Source organism: Salmo salar, chromosome ssa11, assembly GCF_905237065.1.
Source record: "Salmo salar chromosome ssa11, Ssal_v3.1, whole genome shotgun sequence".
Taxonomy (NCBI): Eukaryota; Metazoa; Chordata; class Actinopteri; order Salmoniformes; family Salmonidae; genus Salmo; species Salmo salar.
The window spans coordinates 40,310,433-40,329,797 of NC_059452.1; the positions used below are offsets into that span (position 1 = coordinate 40,310,433).

At 41.6% G+C, this 19,365-nt stretch overlaps 1 protein-coding gene across 1 annotated transcript in view; it reads right to left on the reverse strand.

The window, feature by feature from the left end:
* LOC106562791 (A disintegrin and metalloproteinase with thrombospondin motifs 7) overlaps nucleotides 1-19,365 on the reverse strand; it is a 156,312-nt gene that overhangs the window by 124,218 nt on the left and 12,729 nt on the right. Inside the window, 3 exon segments of the mRNA XM_045688866.1 lie at nucleotides 9,642-9,791; nucleotides 11,071-11,195; nucleotides 13,281-13,364. Of these exon segments, the coding sequence (XP_045544822.1) occupies nucleotides 9,642-9,791; nucleotides 11,071-11,195; nucleotides 13,281-13,364 (359 nt within the window).

The window sequence follows — 19,365 nt, forward strand, 5'->3', positions numbered from 1 at the left end:
TGAGATTCACCCACTCAAAAATTACAGCTAAAATGTTGAATTTCCAATGTGTTACTATTCTATCAACCATCTATAAGCACAACCAAATTCCAATGGAAAAGTTGTCACCCAAATGTCAATCCCTGCGCTTCAAACATTTAAAAGGACAGCAAAGCTCAAATGGGAATACAATGTCAGATATGTTGTTTATTTATACATCAGATTGCGTTATCACTGTGCTTCATCTAATAGCAGAACCAAATGACCTGGATTACAGTTGAGATTACATTAAAAAGTACATGGTGCAAGTGATCAATTCTGTTGGAGATTCTGGTCAGATTATTGCAGGAATTGTGAAGATTTCCACCCGACCTGCGATGACCTATTCATGCCATCTCTAACATACACACTTTATATGATTACATAGGAAGACATTTATATAGTTGCAGTAACCTCACAATGTGGCCATGGATGTGTTACTCATTTTAAGGTTGATTGTTACATTAGTTGGTAACTCAAGGCCATTTACTGTATTACAAAAGTAATATTGAATTGTGTTTGGTTGACAAGGCATCAAAATATTACATTTAAAGAAGATGTATCTGCTGCTTGGATAGTTCCTTCTGAGCCACTGGCTTAATCACATTCTTTCACTTTTATTTTTGGCTGAGTTGAAGACGTGAATCCAACATATCATTTGAGAACTTGTTGACAACTTAATAGGATAGTTATTGTATTTCAAAAGTGATATTGACTTGTCTTTGGTTGTCAACAAAACCAAATATCACAATTTGAAGGAGATGCATCTTCTCCTTGGATAGTTCCATCTGAGCCACTGAGTCTGGCTTTAATTCCAGTTTGTCTACAAATTAATCATTGATGTTGGATTCGAGTTTCCATCTTGACCAAAACTTTAAGTTAAAGAATAGGACTAAATCAAATCAAACTTGAAAAAATTTGAACTGATTTAGCTTTATTTTTTTACTTAGATATCAACTACTAATTTGTATATCAATTTATTGACAAACTGTAATTAAAGCCAGACTAAGTTAGTGGCAAAGATGGAACTATCCAAGCAGACGATAAAACCCCTTCAAATGTTGATATTTGGTTGCGTTGACAACCAAACAACTCAATATAACTAAATATAATTACATTTTAAACCAACCAGAGCGTGAAACCCTAGGCCTATGTATTGTCTACTTTTAGTTGAAACTGGGTTAAATTGAAAACATAGCTGTTGATGACTTTGCAAATGCTATATAGGTCTCAATAGCATCATTGAAGATATGAGTGATAAAGTATGGTCACGTTTAATTTACTCTGTTAAACCTACTCTATGGAATTAGTTCGATAGCAACAGTAAATCTATTTAGTTTTTAAGTGGAGGTCTCTCAACAATCATTCTCAGGATAGCACATTGGTAATAGTCAGTGACAATTATTCTAGCTAAACTGGGCTTGGTTAAAACCCTGGATTGGAGTCCAAAGGGTAGCTTCTAGATAGATCAATTCTCCAGTAGGAGGTGCTGCACAGCCTATTGTTTTTTTCTCCTGATAGTGGAAATAACGTTAAAGATCTGACGTTGTTTAAAAAAAGGTACACATTCAATATATTTTGTTGTTTGAATATGTTGAAATTTGGTTACCATGATGACATAATCCTGTGGTTGAAATTTCACCCTCAATACAACAGTTTGCATTGATTACTTTTTTCACATCCAATACATTTTCCACGTAGATTCCACATCACAATACGTTGACAAATTACGTTGAAAAAACGTTGATTCAACCAGTTTGTGCCCAGTGGGTAGTCATCACTGGAAACAACTTTGAATTGGAAAGAAAAACAATAACAGGTATTCAATGATGCGGAACGCATCACAAACCCTGACAAACTTTTACAGATGCACAATCAAGAGCATCCTGTCGGGCTGTATCACCGCCTGGTACGACAACTGCACCGCCCTCAACCGCAAGGCTCTCCAGAGGGTAGTGCGGTCTGCACAACGCATCACCGGGGGCAAACTACCTGCCCTCCAGGACACCTACAGCACCCGATGTAACAGGAAGGCCAAAAATATCATCAAGGACAACAACCACCCGAGCCACTGCCGTTCACCCCGCTATCATCCAGAAGGCGAGGTCAGTACAGGTGCATCAAAGCTGGAACCGAGAGACTGAAAAACAGCTTCTATCTCAAGGCCACTGTTAAACAGCCATCACTAACATAGAGAGGCTGCTGCCAACATACAGACCCAAATCACTGGTCACTTTAATAAATGGATTTAATAAAAGGTATCACTAGTCACTTTAAATAATGGCACTTTAATAATGTTTACATTTCCTACATTACTCATCTCATATATATAATGTATTTCATACCATCTTTTGCAACTTGCCTTTGCCGCACGGCCATCACTCATCCATTTATATATATGTACATATTCTTATTCCATCCCTTTACATTTGTGTGTATAAGGTAGTTGTTGTGAATTTGTTAGATTACTTGTTAGATATTACTGCACTGTCGGAACTAGAAGCACAAGCATTTCGCTACACTCGCATTAACATCTGCTAACCATGTGTATGTGACAAACAAAATTGGATTTGATTTGAGTGGGTAGAATGTGTTTGCTGGTTGAACAAAAACATGAAATATGCAGTGAGGAAGAAATTGTGTTTTTTAAATTAGATGTTCTGTGTATGTTTAGCTAGTAAGGTGATGATTTAGCGAATCCCTGGGCACATTGACAGGACATGTTTTTTTTTGTTGCAAAAGCAGAATTTAAATATCGTATATATATATGATAATGTTATGCATTTAATGCATTAAACATCGAAGTGCTGAGAAGAGGGCAGAGAATATTCCATGTGTTCATTAATAATTAAAATACTGTCGCAGTAAGGACCATTTTGTGCCACTGCAAATAATTTCATGAAGAATAAGCAGATAATTCATTAATTGTCAAATCTAGACGTCAAGCCATTCAAATATTACATGAATTGTCTTCTTGATTGATAGCCCCAGACACTCAAACACACAACGCATACAGTGCCTTCAGAAAGTATTCATACCCCTTGACTTATACCACATTTTGTTGTGTTACAGCCTGAATTTAAAAAAAGGATTAAATATATTTTTCTCACCCTGTCTACACACAGTACCCCATAATTACAAAGTGAAAAAAACATGTTTTTAGACATTTTTGCTAATTTATTGAAAATAAAATGCAGAAATATCTAATTCACATAAGTATTCACACCTCTTTGCTATGACACTCCAAACATAGCTTCCTTTGAACATCCTTGAGATGTCACTACAACTTGATTGGAGTCCACCTGTGGCCACTTCAATTGTTTGGACTTGATTTAGTGCATGTCAGAGGAGAAACTATACCATGAAGTCCAAGGAACTGTCCGTAGATCACAGAGAGAGAATTGTGATGAGGCATACAGTAAGCTCCAAAAGTATTGGGACAGTGACAAACGTGTTGTTGTTTAGGCTCTGTACTCTAGCACTTTGGATTTTAAATGATATAATGTCTATGAGGTTAACCCCCCCCAAGAAATTCTAACCTCTCAACATTTCAATTACAACCTGGGAGGTTGCCATTTTTGGGAGGGTATGATATTTGTGCTAACCTCTCCGGTTTTAATTGAAATGTTGAGAGGTTAGAATGTCTTGGGGGTTTGACCTCATAGTCATTGTATCATTTTAAATCCAATGTGCTGGAGTAGAGAGTCAAAACAACAACACGTGTCACTGCTCCAATACTTTTGAAGCTCACGGTATATCTGGGGAAGGGTGTAAAATATTTTCTAGATTGTTGAAGTTTCCAAGAGCACAATGGTCTCCATCATTTGGAAATTGAAAATAATATGGAACTACCCAGACTCTGCATAGAGCTGGCCGTCCAACCAAACTGAGCAACCGGGCAAGAAGAACCTTGGTCAGGGAGGTGACCAAAAACCCAATAACCACTCTGACAGAACTATAGAGTTCATTGGCTGAGATGGGAGAGCCTGCCAGAAGGACAACAGTCTCTACAGCACTTGATCAATCTGGGCTTTATGGTAGAGTGGACAGACGGAAGCCACTCCTGAGAAAAAAGCACATGACAGCGCATCTGGAGTTTCCTAAAAGGCACTTGAAAGATTCAGATAAGGCAAAAGATTCTCTGGTCTGATGGGACAAAAAATGTAACTATTTGGCCTGAATGCAAAGCGATATATCTGGATAAAACCAGGCACAGCTCATCACCCTTCTAACACCATCCCTACCGTGAATCATGGTGGTGGTAGCATCATGCTATGGGGATGCTTTTCAGCGGCAGGGACTGGGAGACTGGTAATGATAGAGGGAACAATGAATGAGCCAAATACAGGAACATCCTTGGTAAGATGCTACTTCAGAGTGAAAACGACCTTGGAATGTAAACATTTGCACCAGTCTAACAGGACAATGACCCCAAGCATATAGCTAAAGCAATGCTGGAATAGTTTCAGAACAAGAATGTGAAAGTCCTTTAGTGGCTCAGCCAAAGCCCAGACTTGAATCCCATTGAAAATCTGTGGAAAGACTTGAAGACAGCTGTTCACCGCCGCTCCCAATGTAACTTAAGAGTTTGATAAAATCTCCAAATCCAGTTGCGCAAAGCTGATCCAGACATACCCAAAACAACTCAAAGCTGATCCAGACACATACCCAAGACGACTCAAAGCTGATCCAGACACATACTCAAGACGACTCAAAGCTGATCCAGACATCCCCCAGATGACTCAAAGCTGATCCAGACACATACCCAAAACAACTCAAAGCTGATCCAGACACCCTAGACGACTCAAAGCTGATCCAGACATACCATAGACGACTCAAAGCTGATCCAGGCACATACCCAAGATGACTCAAAGCTGATACAGACATACCCAGGACGACTCAAAGCTGATCCAGAAATCCCCCAGATGACTCAAAGCTGATCCAGACATCCCCCAGATGACTCAAAGCTGATCCAGACACATACCCAAAACGACTCAAAGCTGATCCAGACACCCCCAAGATGACTCAAAACTGTAATCGCTGCCAAAAGTGCTTCTACAAAGTATTGACTAAAGGGTGTGAATACTTATGCAAATTAGATATTTATGTAATAACAAAAATGTCTAAAAACATGTTTTCGTATTGTCAATATGGGGCATTGTGTGTAGATGGGTGAGGATTTATAATTTTATCTATTTTGAATTCAGGCTGTAACACAACAAAAATGTGCAATACTTTGTGAAGGCACTGTAACACTTAACATTCAACCCGTAATCGCAGAGAATATGGCAAATCAAACACATCCAACCAAGTGACACATCCAACCACCAACCATGTGACACAATAAACCATGTGACACATCCAACCATGTGACATACCACGTGACAAGTCCATGGAGAATAAGAGCACCTCCTCCAAGCTGCCCACTGCACTGAGGCTAGGAAACACTGTCACCACCAATAAATGTGCGATAATTGAGAATTTCAATAACCATTTTTTTACGGCTGGCCATGCTTTCCACCTGGCTACCCCTACCCCGGTTAACAGCCCTGCACCCCTCACTGCAACTTGCCAAAGCCTCCCCCATTTCTCCTTCACCCAAATCCAGATAACTGATGTCCTGAAAGAGCTGAAAAATCTGGACCCCTACAAAATCAGCAGGGCTAGACAATCTGGACCCTCTCTTCCTAAAATTATCCGCCGAAATTGTCGCAACCCCTATTACTAGCTTGTCTTCAAAAGCCAAGTTAACAAACAGATCACAGACCATTTTGAATCCCACCGTACCTTCTCCGCTATGCAATCTGGTTTCAGAGCTGGTCATGGGTGCATCTCAGCCACGCTCAAGGTCCTAAACGATAGCATAACCCCCATCGATAAGAGACAATACTGTGCAGCTGTCTTCATCGACCTGGCCAAGGCTTTCGACTCTGTCAATCACCACAATCTTATCGGCAGACTCAACAGCCTTGGTTTCTCAAATGACTGCCTCGCCTGGTTCACCAACTACTTCTCTGATAGAGTTCAGTGTATCAAATCGGAGGGCCTGTTGTCCGGACCTCTGGCAGTCTCTATGGGGGTGCCACAGGGTTCAATCCTCGGGTCGACTCTTTTCTCTGTATACATCAATGATGTCGCTCTTGTTGCTGGTGATTCTCTGATCCACCTCTACGCAGACGACACCATTTTGTATACTTCTGGCCCTTCTTTGGACACTGTGTTAACTTCTTTGGGATCTGGGGGAAGTATTGAGTAGCTTGGATGAATAAGGTGCCCAGAGTAAACTCCCTGCTACTCAGACCCAAAAGCTAGAATATGCATATAATTAGTAGATTTTGATAGAAAACACTCGGAAGTTTCTAAAACTGTTTGAATGATGTCTGTGAGTATAACAGAACTCATATGGCAGGCAAAAACCTGAGAAAAAATCCAACCAGGAAGTGGGAAATTTGAGGTTTTCAGTTTTTCAAGTGATTGCCTATCCAATATACAGTGTCTGTGGGGTCAGATTGCACTTCCTAAGGCTTCCACTAGATGTCAACAGTCTTTAGAACGTTGTTTCAGGCTTCTACTGTGAAAGGGGAGAGAATAAGAGCTGTTTGAATCAGGGGTCTGGCAGAATGCCATGAGCTAAATCATGCACACGGCCGTGAGCGTGAGCTGCGTTCCCTTTCATTTCTAAAGACAGGAATTGTCCAGTTGGAATATTATTGAAGATTTCTGATAAAAACAGCCTAAAGATTGATTCGATACATCGTTTGACATGTTTCTACAAACTGTAGTGGATTTTTTTTTACTTTTCGTCTGGACTTAATGCCTGCGCCTTGTGCATTTGGAATATAACTTTATCGAACAAAACAAACATTTATTGTGGAACTGGGATTCCCGGGAGTGCATTCCGATGAAGATCATCAAAGGTAAGTGAATATTTATAACACTATTTCTGACTTTTGTTGACTCCACAACATGGCGGGTATGTGTATGGCTTGTTTTGGTGGCTGAGCGCTGTACTCAGATTATCACAAGGTGTGCTTTCGCCGTGAAGCTTTTTTGAAATCTGACACAGCGGTTGCATTAAGGAGAAGTGTATCTATAATTCTATGCATAACACTTGTATCTTTCATCAAAGTTTATGAGTATTTCTGTAAATTGATGTGGCTCTCTGCAAAATCACCGGATGTTTTGTAGGCAAAACATTACTGAACATAACGCGCCAATGTCAACTGAGATTCTTGGATATAAATATGAACTTTATTGAACAAAACATACATGTATTGTGTAACATGAAGTCCTGTGAGTGCCGTCTGATGAAGATCATCAAAGGTTAGTGATTAATTTTCTCTCTATTTCTGCTTTTTGTGACTCCTCTCTTCGGCTGGAAAATGGCTAAACGTTTTTTGTAAGATTTGTTGTTTTGAATTTGGCGCTGTCACAGGCCGGCTCATAGCCTGTGGCAAAAATGAGAGGACATCAACAACCGTTATAGGCCAATTCAAAAAGTTCTTTATTATCAAACAAAACTTAATTCTAAACAAAGAAAAAAAGGAATGAGGTGTGGAAATGTCATAATGTAGGGTGTATGTAGGGTGCATGGATGTGTGAATATGTGTGTGTAAACATGACTGAATGGAAGCTAAATAAACCAATAAAGGAACAAACGAAACAGGATCATACCTGGAGGAGCAGGGCGAGGAGACAGAGAGGTTAGTGGAGCAGTTTGTTAAATACCCTGAGCCCAGGTGGCTCCAATCAACACCAGCTCCAATCACTAACGACCCTCCTCTGCCTGCAGGAGGAACCGCCCCTGCACTGCAGAGGAGGAGCCGGGACAGGCGCCCTGCAATTTCACTGGCTGTTGTCGAGGTGGGACGCTAGTGTCCCACATATCCCAGAGAGGTTATTAACTAACCTCCAGATGAACTTCATTGCCATACAACTCTCCTTCCGTGGCCTCCAACTGCTCTTAAATGCAAGTAAAATTAAATGCATGCTCTTCAACCAATCGCTGCCCACACCTACCCACCCGTCCAGCATCACTACTCTGGACGGATCTGACCTAGAATATGTGGACAACTACAAATATCTAGGTGTCTGGTTAGACTGTAAACTCTCCTTCCAGACTCACATTAAGCATCTCCAATCCAAAATTAAATCGAGAATTGGCTTCCTATCTCGCAACAGAGCATCCTTCACTCATGCTCCCAAACATACCCTAGTAAAACTGACTATCCTACCGATCTTTGACTTCGGTGATGTCATTTACAAAATAGCCTCCAACACTCTACTCAGCAAATTGGATGCAGTCTATCACAGTCCCATCCAAAGCCCCATATACTACCCACCACTGCGACCTGTATGCTCTCGTTGTCACGTCCTGACCAGTAATAGGGGTTATTTGTTATTGTAGTTTGGTCAGGACGTGGCAGAGGGTATTTGTTTTATATGGTTCGGGGTGGTGGTTTGTTTAGTAGGGTATTTGATTTATGTATTCCGGGGGTTTTTGGGCACTGTTCTATGTTAGTGTATTTCTATGTTCTGTCTAGTCTTTTGTCTTTCTATGTTTTGTTAATTGGGGTTGGACTCTCAATTGGAGGCAGGTGTTTTCTAGTTGCCTCTGATTGAGAGTCCTATATATAGGTATGTGTTTGTTGAGTATTTTGTGGGAGATTGTTCTGTGTATAGCCTTGTGCCTTACCAGCTTGTGATTAGTCGGTGTGTTTTCTTTGTGTACATGTTTGTTTTGGTTCTCCTTCTTGTCCGTTTATAATAAAGAAGATGAGTGCACATTTCCCCGCTGCATTTTGGTCTATATCCGACGACAACCGTTACACTCGTTGGCTGCCCCTCGCTTTATATCAGTCGCCAAACCCACTGGCTCCAGGTCATCTATAAGTCATTGCTAGGTAAAGCCCCGCCTTATCTCAGCTCACTGGTCACCATAGCAGCATCCACCCGTAGCAAGCGCTCCAGCAGGTATATTTCACTGGTCCTCCCCAAAGCCAACTCCTCCTTCGGCCGCCTTTCCTTCCAGTTCTCTGGTGCCAATGACTGGAATGAACTGCAAAAATCACTGAAGCTGGAGACTCATCTCTCCCTCACTAGCTTTAAGCACCAGCTGTCAGAGCAGCTCACAGATCACTGCACCTGTACATAGCCCATCTGTAAATAGCCCATCCAACTACCTCATCACCATATTGTTATTTATTTTGCTCCTTTGCACCCCAGTACCGCTACTTGCACACTCATCTTCTTCACATCTATCACCCCAATGTTTAATTTGCCATACTGTAATTATTTTTTTCCACTATGGCCTATTTATTGCCTCACCCACCTTATCCTACCTCATTTGCACACACTGTATATAGACTTTCTCTATTGTATTATTGACTGTATGTTTGTTTATTCCATGTGTAACTCTGGGTTGTTGTTTGTGTCACACTGCTTTGATTTATCTTGGCCAGGTCGCAGTTGTAAATGAGAACTTGTTCTCAACTAGCCTACATGGTTAAATAAAGGTGAAATAAAAAAAATAAAAAAATACACAACCAAGTGACAGAAAGTTATATGAGGTGTAGTGTGAGTGTGTGCGTGTATGTGTCCATGTGCACATGCGATGCACTTACTTGTGCCCGAGCTCGTGGGTGACGGTGAAGGCCAGCGGCAGGCCCGTGTCCTCACTGATGCTGCAGCTGCGGTGGGGCTGACACATGCCTGCCACATGAGACAGGCCCAGGGTCTCACATGGCTTATTGATGGCTGTACAGATGTCCTTTCTGAGGAGAGGAGGGAGAGGAAAAGGGAAGGAGAAGGAGAGGGGAGGAGGGAGAGAGAGAGAGGAAAAGGGAGGAGAGCGGGAGAGAAGGAGAGGACAGAGGGAGAGAAGGACTGAAACATTGTAATAAGGAGCACAACAATGACCATTAACATCATCACTTCCTACTCTTGACATGTGTTTAATGTGCTGAATCTATCGAGACCATGACTGGTAGGATGAGTCTCTGTGGAAAAGCTACTTAAATTAACACAATTGCAGAAAAGCACAACTCAGGAGCTCCAACTACCTTCTGAAAAAGGTCCAGGGAATGTCACCAAATCTCTGGAAATATCCTTGTTGTTGTGGCGCTGCTCAAATTAAAGTTCTGGTGGAGCCTCTAATTGCACTAGTTTGTCAAACAAGAGTCGTAGTTTAATGAGTGGCTTTGAGTGGAAAGCGGTCTCATCAAAGAGATGGAGCGAGGGAGGAAAAAAAGGTCTATTCAATTAAGAAGGGAAAATACAATTAGTTTCTGGTGGTAAAAAACTACAGCGAATAACAATCAGGCCATCAATGGGAGGGGAAGGTCGGCGAAGGTCGGCGAAGGATCTCAAGGCTGTTTTGTTCCAGTATGGTGTTCTACATGTAATGTCTCACATTCATTCCATTCATTGTTTTAAAAGGACTGTCCTCCATGACTGAATGGTGAGGAGAAATCAATTTTGGGCGTTTCGAGATAAATAAAATAGGACAGACGCTTGCGAGGAGGACAGTACACTTCCTTCAGCTTTGAGGACAGCACCAAAAGGTACTACTATTCAGAAAGCACAAGTAAGGAGAGGAAAGTACACTGAACAAAAAATATAAACGCAACATGTAAAGTGTTGGCCCCATGTTTCATGAGCTAAAATAAAATATCCCAGAAATGTTCCATATACACAAAAGCTTATTTATCTAAAATGTTTGGGTACAAATTTGTTTACATCCTTGTCAGTGAGCATTTCTCCTTTGCCAAGATAATCTATCCACCTGACAGGTGTGGCATATCAAGAAAATGATTAAACAGCATGACCATTACACAGGTGCACCTTGTGCTTGGGACAATAAAAAGTCACTAAAATGTGCAGTTTTGTCACACAACACAATGCCACAGATGTCAATTGACTGATTTTCTTATATGAACTGTACCTCAGTAAAATCTTTGAAATTGTTGCATGTTGCCTTTATATTTTTGTTCAGTATACATCCTCTCCCCAATAGACTGCAAATGGAAGTCAGCCTTGGTGCGAGTGGATTACCTGGTGAGAAGGACGGCCACGTCGTGATGGACCGCGTGTTCTTCTCCCTTCACGTTGAGACGTTTCTGCCACTTACAGAAACTGCTCAGGCTGTTGTCAGCGTGGTGGGTGATCTTCAGGTCTTCCTGCCAACCACAGGGATGTCATCGTTACGTTAGACAATGAAACATCAGATACCTTCATGAACAGGGGTGAGGTTTCCTAAAGCTGTGTAGCTTATGGCATGTGATGTCATAATGACATCATTTCCTGGATATAAACTGGTTTTCTGGTTGTGAGATGTTTATCTGGTCCCTTTAGAGCAGTAGTCAAGTAAACACACTTTACACACCTTTGTTTGAAAAAGCATTGAAAGAATAGGAAGCATTACAACCCGAGAGTTTTCTCACCAATTTTGTTTTACCCCTACATCACTGCTTTAGAGGCATTTAAAAGATGTTGCTGGGAGATTGTTTCTACCAGACAGCCATTCTAGAAAGGAATACAATTGGCCATATTATCATAGCTTTGAGCTATTAGCTCTTGATGAAAAGTTAGATTCACCTTCAGGAGTCAAAACTGCATTCAAGGTTCAAATGTGCACTTTCAAGCATGATAGTGACAACCCAGTGAGAACCATATTATGGCCAACCACAGACTTTACTCTGCAGGGATGTAAACATCGACAGTCTAGTAGCTGACCCATAGGAAAAGTGAACCTAGACTATATGGTTGTGTGTCAACGTATAGACACTACATTTGAAAAAAGGAAAAACCTGTTTTCTTTTAAGTTTTAATTTATTATTTTTTAGCAGGAGAGGTCAGTGCAAACGAACGTGTTTTGGCGACTGTCTAAAGCTGACTAAGCATAAGGCTGGTGCCGAAGTAACCCTGGAAGAGGGTTTTTCTTTTTTGAAATGTATACATTTTTCTACTACAAACTTTTGAGTTGATCAGGCCAATTCCTCTTTCAAAATATAGACACGAAGCAGAGACCTCTAGAACAGTTCCAGACGATTTGGTTAGGGAATGGTTAGGAAGCTTACCCTACATGCTTTTTCTCAGACTACATCATTACCATTAGCCAGTAACCACGACTTCAGAGAGATTTGTTTCAGCACTAGCTACACATTACACTTCCTAACACATTGTGGGAAGGGTGTAGGGGCCTATACTTCCTACACTGAGAGCCAGTGGTGTTCTGATGTAAAATGCTGTTTGAAGGATGTAACTGAAGAATTGGCTGTGATGATGACAAGGCTGAAGGATGTAACTGAGGCCTTGGCTATGATGATGACGACAAGGCTGGAGGGGGAAGAGGATAGAGACAGTAGTCAGATGGGGCTAGCGCTATCCATCTCTCACTCTCGCTCTCGCTTTCCTTCTCTCGCTAATGAGCTTCTCTGTTATCACCCCTCCACCAACAAAGTAAATCTCTAGAATGTTGCAGTGCAATAGACAATCCTTTCCCCCAAGACTAGGATATTATGGCACAACATTACAAAGATGGACAATGAAATAGACACTGCTTCACAGTTGAATAAACAGAAAGGCAGGTAACTATGTACTGGCTCTCGCTCTCTCTTTTTCTCTATTTCTCCATTTCTGTCTCCCCCTCTCAATCTCTCTCATACGGAGTCGGTCATCGCCAGTAGTCAGAATTTCCTCAGATCATTACACAAACTAATAATATTATTTGGTCGTTTATGGAAAATGACATTGGAACTAGTTTAGACCAATTACCAAGAGCATAGCTGCTTCGTTTCAAGTGACAATGCATGATCATACACTAGTTTTAACTACAGTGGAATCTCGACACCATGAAAAGCAACATAACTTTGCGACATCATCTTTACAATGTGCGTCACATATTCAATTTCCTGGTATGACACGGGGACTCATGCCATTTGAATCTGTTATTTCAGCCTACTGGAGTTAGGATTTGTGATCAATTCATAATTAGCTATTTTTGTGTTACCTTTTTTGTTGTTATGTTTTAGATGGCTAAAATCTAATTAAATATCTTGCTGTGGTCAGTCTGCCAGTTTTGTTTTAGGATAAGATTAATGGTCATTGTCATTAAGATCTGGCAGTCATTTGATGCCACAAAAGAACCCTTTGTAAGTCTTTCAACACTGATTCAGTAAATCTGTCTTTAAAACGGAGCTCCGATGACAGTGGTTTGCTAACAGTGTTTTGTAACGTGCAGGCCTGAGCTGTGGTTCTCTTACCTCTTCCTTCTCCAGCAGGATCAGACGAACCACTACGATGTTGATGGGGTTTCCAATGCTGGCATCACGAAACAACCCTGACACCTGAAACAGAATGGACATGATTTAGACTCAGTGGGTTGGGCCAAAAGGTTTTCCTTCACAACAAATAGGCAATCCATTACCATTATGTTGGTCATTGAGACCACGTGTGGTCTACAGTTCATATGAGGTATATCACAGTCTTGTAAATAAAGGACTGTCTTGTCTACTGAGGAATGTTTCCTACTACACTGGCAAGGCAAAGCAGACAGTGATGATTAGTTATACATGAGTCTGTCTGGAAAATCCCTTCAGAAACACAAAAGAATGATTGATAACTTCGGTCAACTTTCTGTTCCCGGCTCACATTTCTCCAAAGCAACAATGTGATGCAGAAAACAACATCCACAGGTCTCACTTCTGCAGATTACAGTATTAACATTTTCCATCTTTCCAGTTCAGGTTTAGGAGACAGATGGCCAGGTTATTTGAATTACACATTTACCCCTTTCAGGAGGGTACAATACTTCTTTCCTTTAGGTATTTGGAAAAGCTCTATACACACACTCCTTCCCTCCCTCTCCTCATTCCTTTCATCCATCCCTTGCTCCCTCTTATCTCTCAAGCTGTTGTAGTGAATTAAGGGTTCCTTTGATTCTCTGGTAACAACAAACAACCACAGCAGTAGCAGCAGCAGCTTTCACCCGAGCTGATTAGCAACATCTTGGAGGCAGCCGCCCACACACACACACACACACACACACACACACACACACACACACACACACACACACACACACACACACACACACACACACACACACACCTCAATTTTCAGGTCCCATTGTAATACACACACGCTGGCTTTATGTTTCTAGTCCTACGTTAAGTAGGGGCTCAGGAGGCTCACTGAACGGGTGCTAGGGTGCCTGGTTAAATAGAAAGCGAGAGCTCATTTTCACTAACAACTGTTTCCCTTCTCCAGGAGGAGGGAGGCATACGGCAGCAGACTAATAATGTGTTTGAGCCAAGTGCTGGGAAATGTATTTAGACTGGTTTAATCAGCTCTAACTCTTCCAGGGTTACTTATACGTTAAGACCGGTTTAAATCAGCCCTAACTCTTCCAGGGTTACTTATACGTTAAGACCGGTTTAATCAGCTCTAACTCTTCCAGGGTTACTTATACTTTAAGACTGGTTTAATCAGCTCTAACTCTTCCAGGGTTACTTATACTTTAAGACTGGTTTAATCAGCTCTAACTCTTCCAGGGTTACTTATACGTTAAGACCGGTTTAAATCAGCCCTAACTCTTTCAGGATTACTTATACTTTAAGACTGGTTTAATCAGCTCTAACTCTTCCAGGGTTACTTATACGTTAAGACCGGTTTAAATCAGCCCTAACTCTTCCAGGGTTACTTATACTTTAAGACTGGTTTAATCAGCCCTAACTCTTTCAGGATTACTTATACTTTAAGACTGGTTTAATCAGCTCTAACTCTTCCAGGGTTACTTATACGTTAAGACCGGTTTAAATCAGCCCTAACTCTTCCAGGGTTACTTATACGTTAAGACCGGTTTAATCAGCTCTAACTCTTCCAGGGTTACTTATACGTTAAGACCGGTTTAATCAGCCCTAACTCTTCCAGGGTTACTTATACTTTAAGAATGGTTTAATCAGCTCTAACTCTTCCAGGGTTACTTATACGTTAAGACCGGTTTAAATCAGCCCTAACTCTTCCAGGGTTACTTATACTTTAAGACTGGTTTAATCAGCTCTAACTCTTCCAGGGTTACTTATACTTTAAGACTGGTTTAATCAGCTCTAACTCTTCCAGGGATACTTATACTTTAAGACTGGTTTAATCAGCTCTAACTCTTCCAGGGTTACTTATACGTTAAGACCGGTTTAAATCAGCCCTAACTCTTTCAGGATTACTTATACTTTAAGACTGGTTTAATCAGCTCTAACTCTTCCAGGGTTACTTATACGTTAAGACTGGTTTAATCAGCTCTAACTCTTCCAGGGTTACTTATACGTTAAGACCGGTTTAAATCAGCCCTAACTCTTCCAGGGATACTTATACTTTAAGACTGGTTTAATCAGCTCTAACTCTTCCAGGGTTACTTATACGTTAAGACCGGTTTAAATCAGCCCTAACTCTTTCAGGATTACTTATACTTTAAGACTGGTTTAATCAGCTCTAACTCTTCCAGGGTTACTTATACGTTAAGACCGGTTTAAATCAGCCCTAACTCTTCCAGGGTTACTTATACGTTAAGACCGGTTTAATCAGGTCTAACTCTTCCAGGGTTACTTATACTTTAAGAATGGTTTAATCAGCTCTAACTCTTCCAGGGTTACTTATACTTTAAGACTGGTTTAATCAGCTCTAACTCTTCCAGGGTTACTTATACTTTAAGACTGGTTTAATCAGCTCTAACTCTTCCAGGGTTACTTAGTCCTCGTTATGTTTAGAAGTCAAGGACCCAATGCTGACACCTTTCCTGTTCTGACTTGGAGTGTGATAAAATAGCGGACCTATCTGACGGAAAGAAGCAGACGTTCAAAACAGACGCGTTAAGGACTGCTTGTCTTGAAGTAATCCATCTACTGAATTGTGTGGTTACTCTTGAAGCCGTTGATAGACAACCACTTGTAGCTGTCAAAGCTAGACCTATCTAGTATGGCGGTGTGAAGTCTCACACTGCAGCATAGGAACTGATGAACCTTGAACAAGCGCCACACATTGTAATGACATAGACATAAAGCAGGGCTAGCCAACCCTGTTCCTGGAGAGCTACCCTCCTGTAGGTTTTCACTCCAACCCTGTTCCTGGAGATCTACCCTCCTGTAGGTTTTCACTCCAACACTGTTCTTGGAGAGCTACCCTCCTGTAGGTTCTCACTCCAACCCTGTTCCTGGAGAGCTACCGTCCTGTGGGTTTTCCCTCCAACACTGTTCTTGGAGAGCTACCGTCCTGTGGGTTTTCCCTCCAACACTGTTCTTGGAGAGCTACCATCCTGTGGGTTTTCCCTCCAACACTGTTCTTGGAGAGCTACCGTCCTTTGGGTTTTCACTCCAATCCCAGTTGTAACTAACCGGATTCAGCTAATCATCAGAATCAGGTGTGCTAGATTAGGGTTGGAGTGAAAACCTACAGGACAGTATCTCTCCAGGAACAGCCCTGATATAAAGCTGTGTATAACACCTTAGTATGTCCTTTACAACATAGATGTGTGCTCTATATAAAGGTTTTTAATGTGTTTGGATGTGTTCTGATCTGTTCACAACAACACGGAGTAATATTTACCTTCTCCATTGCGTCATCATTGGTCAGAGTGATTCATTGTGGTCACGGACCAAAGCTTTTGGATTTCACGCTTGAGAAAATGAGTAATTACCAAAACTTACAGTGGTGGTCAAACGTATCAAATTATAGGCCTACTTCGTCTGATTTAGGACCAAAAGTTGGTCCAGTGAAATTTACAAAGCCATACCAAACCGCAACCTTATGTGGGTATTGAATAATATGACTTGGGACATTTGAGCTGATATTATGAACTTAGTTTCAATGATTTGAAAAAATTCCCCTGACATTGGTCACATCGGGATCCCCTCCGTGGAAACAATAAGAACGTAATTTTTTTTTAATGTTTACTTTGACTTTGTGTGAAAGTTTTTTTTTAAATGATCCTGACATTGGTCACATTGGAATCCATGACCGTCCCTTGTTGGTGTACAAAGCATTCCACACAGCGCTAACTCTGCAGGCAGGGCTTCGTCATAGTGACATTGCAGACAGCATATCACCAGCACAATGTATGAAGGGACTCTTTCATCATAAATGCTATTTGTCCCCGAGTCCCAGTACTTGCTCCACTGCCAAAAGCAGGGAAAGCCTTCAGTATAAAAGAGATGAAAAGCATAGCTGAACAAATAGCACTGTAGTGGAACTCAAATAGGCATTGTGCCTGCTGCCGTGTACCCGACTGAACCAACTGGTCTATCACACTAGGTACGGTCCAAACTGTTCCCAACATCAAAGGCGTTTTGAAGTGAAACTGCACACCGCCAATTTATCTGTCGTTGTAATGCCGAGAATAAAAAGAGTCGTAGTTTAGATCATCATCGAGACACATTGCTCTCACACTAGCTGCATTTCATTTCACCCAAAACACTATTATCATTTTTGGGAATATTTAAATACTCGGTCATCCTGCATGTCAATGTAGTTTGAAGACAGCATCCCACAGAAGACAGATGGACAAAATCAAGCGAGAGCTGTTGAAAGACCATCTTTCTTCACCCTTTTAATGAGTTTCAACATGGCCGTCCTCACACTAGTCTAGTCAACACACTTAGACAATGGAAAGCTCCTGCATCTCCCGAGGAAGATGATGACATCTCTGTTTGTTTTGCTTCAGGGCAATTCCATGGTAACAGAATTAGGAGACTCAGATTTTTCACTTTAAAATGTATACCAAACAAAAACGATTGATTTCAAAGTTTAACAAACCATAGAACTCTAAGCACAAGGACTGGCAATGTGTTTTTGTAAAATGTTCAGTGGAAATTGTTAAAAGTAGTTGTGCAGCATGTTTTTTGTTTGGTATTTATTTTAAAAGAGAAAAATCGGAGTCTCAGTGTAATTCTGTTGCCGTGGAAGTGCGCTTCACTCACTGTACGATTGCTACAGTCTCCCTTGACACAATAACAGGAGGCTGTGGAGTTCAAAGCAGAGGTTTGCAGGGCTGAAAACAAGACACCTGAGAGGATGTGGAGGATAATGTTTCCTCTTCTTCTTATTGTCCACTTGATCCGGTGAAGCCAGGGGAGCGCTCTGTTATTGAAATCCCCTTTCCTGATACACCGTCCTATGCTAGCCCTCCTTTACAGCTGCAGCCGGACCCAACAGTTACTGTGTTTTGGAAAAAAGTTTCCTAATGCGCTCAACGGCAATAGAGCGAGGATGAGGTCAGATGACTTGGTCTGGCCTCCGTCCAGGAAGTGCTAAAAACACAAGGGTCAGTGCACAGGAAGTTGTAGTCATTTGGAAAAAGAGAGACAGGAAAAAAGATATATACAAAAGAGAGGGATGAGGGCTACAGGACATGGGGAAGGAGTGATAAAAGAGAGGGATGAGGGCTACAGGACATGGGGAAGGAGTGATAAAAGAGAGGGATGAGGGCTACAGGACATGGGGAAGGAGTGATAAAAGAGAGGGATGAGGGCTACAGGACATGGGGAAGGAGTGATAAAAGAGAGGGATGAGGGCTACAGGACATGGGGAAGGAGTGATAAAAGAGAGGGATGAGGGCTACAGGACATGGGGAAGGAGTGATAAAAGAGAGGGATGAGGGCTACAGGACATGGGGAAGGAGTGATAAAAGAGGGATGAGGGCTACAGGACATGGGGAAGGAGTGATAAAAGAGAGGGATGAGGGCTACAGGACATGGGGAAGGAGCGATAAAAGAGGGATGAGGGCTACAGGACATGGGGAAGGAGTGATAAATCAAAATCATGATGTTACAATGCTACCAGAACAGAGATGAGGGTGGAACACATGGAAGCATCTAGCATAGGTATTGAGCCAGCCAAGATGGGATGTTTTTGATGATGTTGTTGACATGGATGTTACATAACATCGCCTACATACAGTGACAACATAATTACTGTCAAGGCTGCAGCCTACCTAAGCAAAGAAGCTAATGTGTAAATCAAGTTATTTGACACCTAGTTCCCTGGGACGGATTTAGAGTAGGGTCAAGAAGTTTGCACTGGAAATAGAAAAAGGGCATTTCAGCCGACCAAAGGCTACTCCCAGCTGACACCCAGCATACTAGCCCATATTTGGTAATAGTTGGAATCAAACCCACAACTTTGGTGTTTCTGACACCCTACCAAAAGAAAACCCAGTGAGACAGAGGGCTAGCAGACACTTATGATGTTCATGACAGTCAGTACAGACAGCTAGCAGACACTTACGATGTTCATGACAGTCAGTCCAGACGGCTAGCAGACACTTACGATGTTCATGACAGTCAGTACAGACAGCTAGCA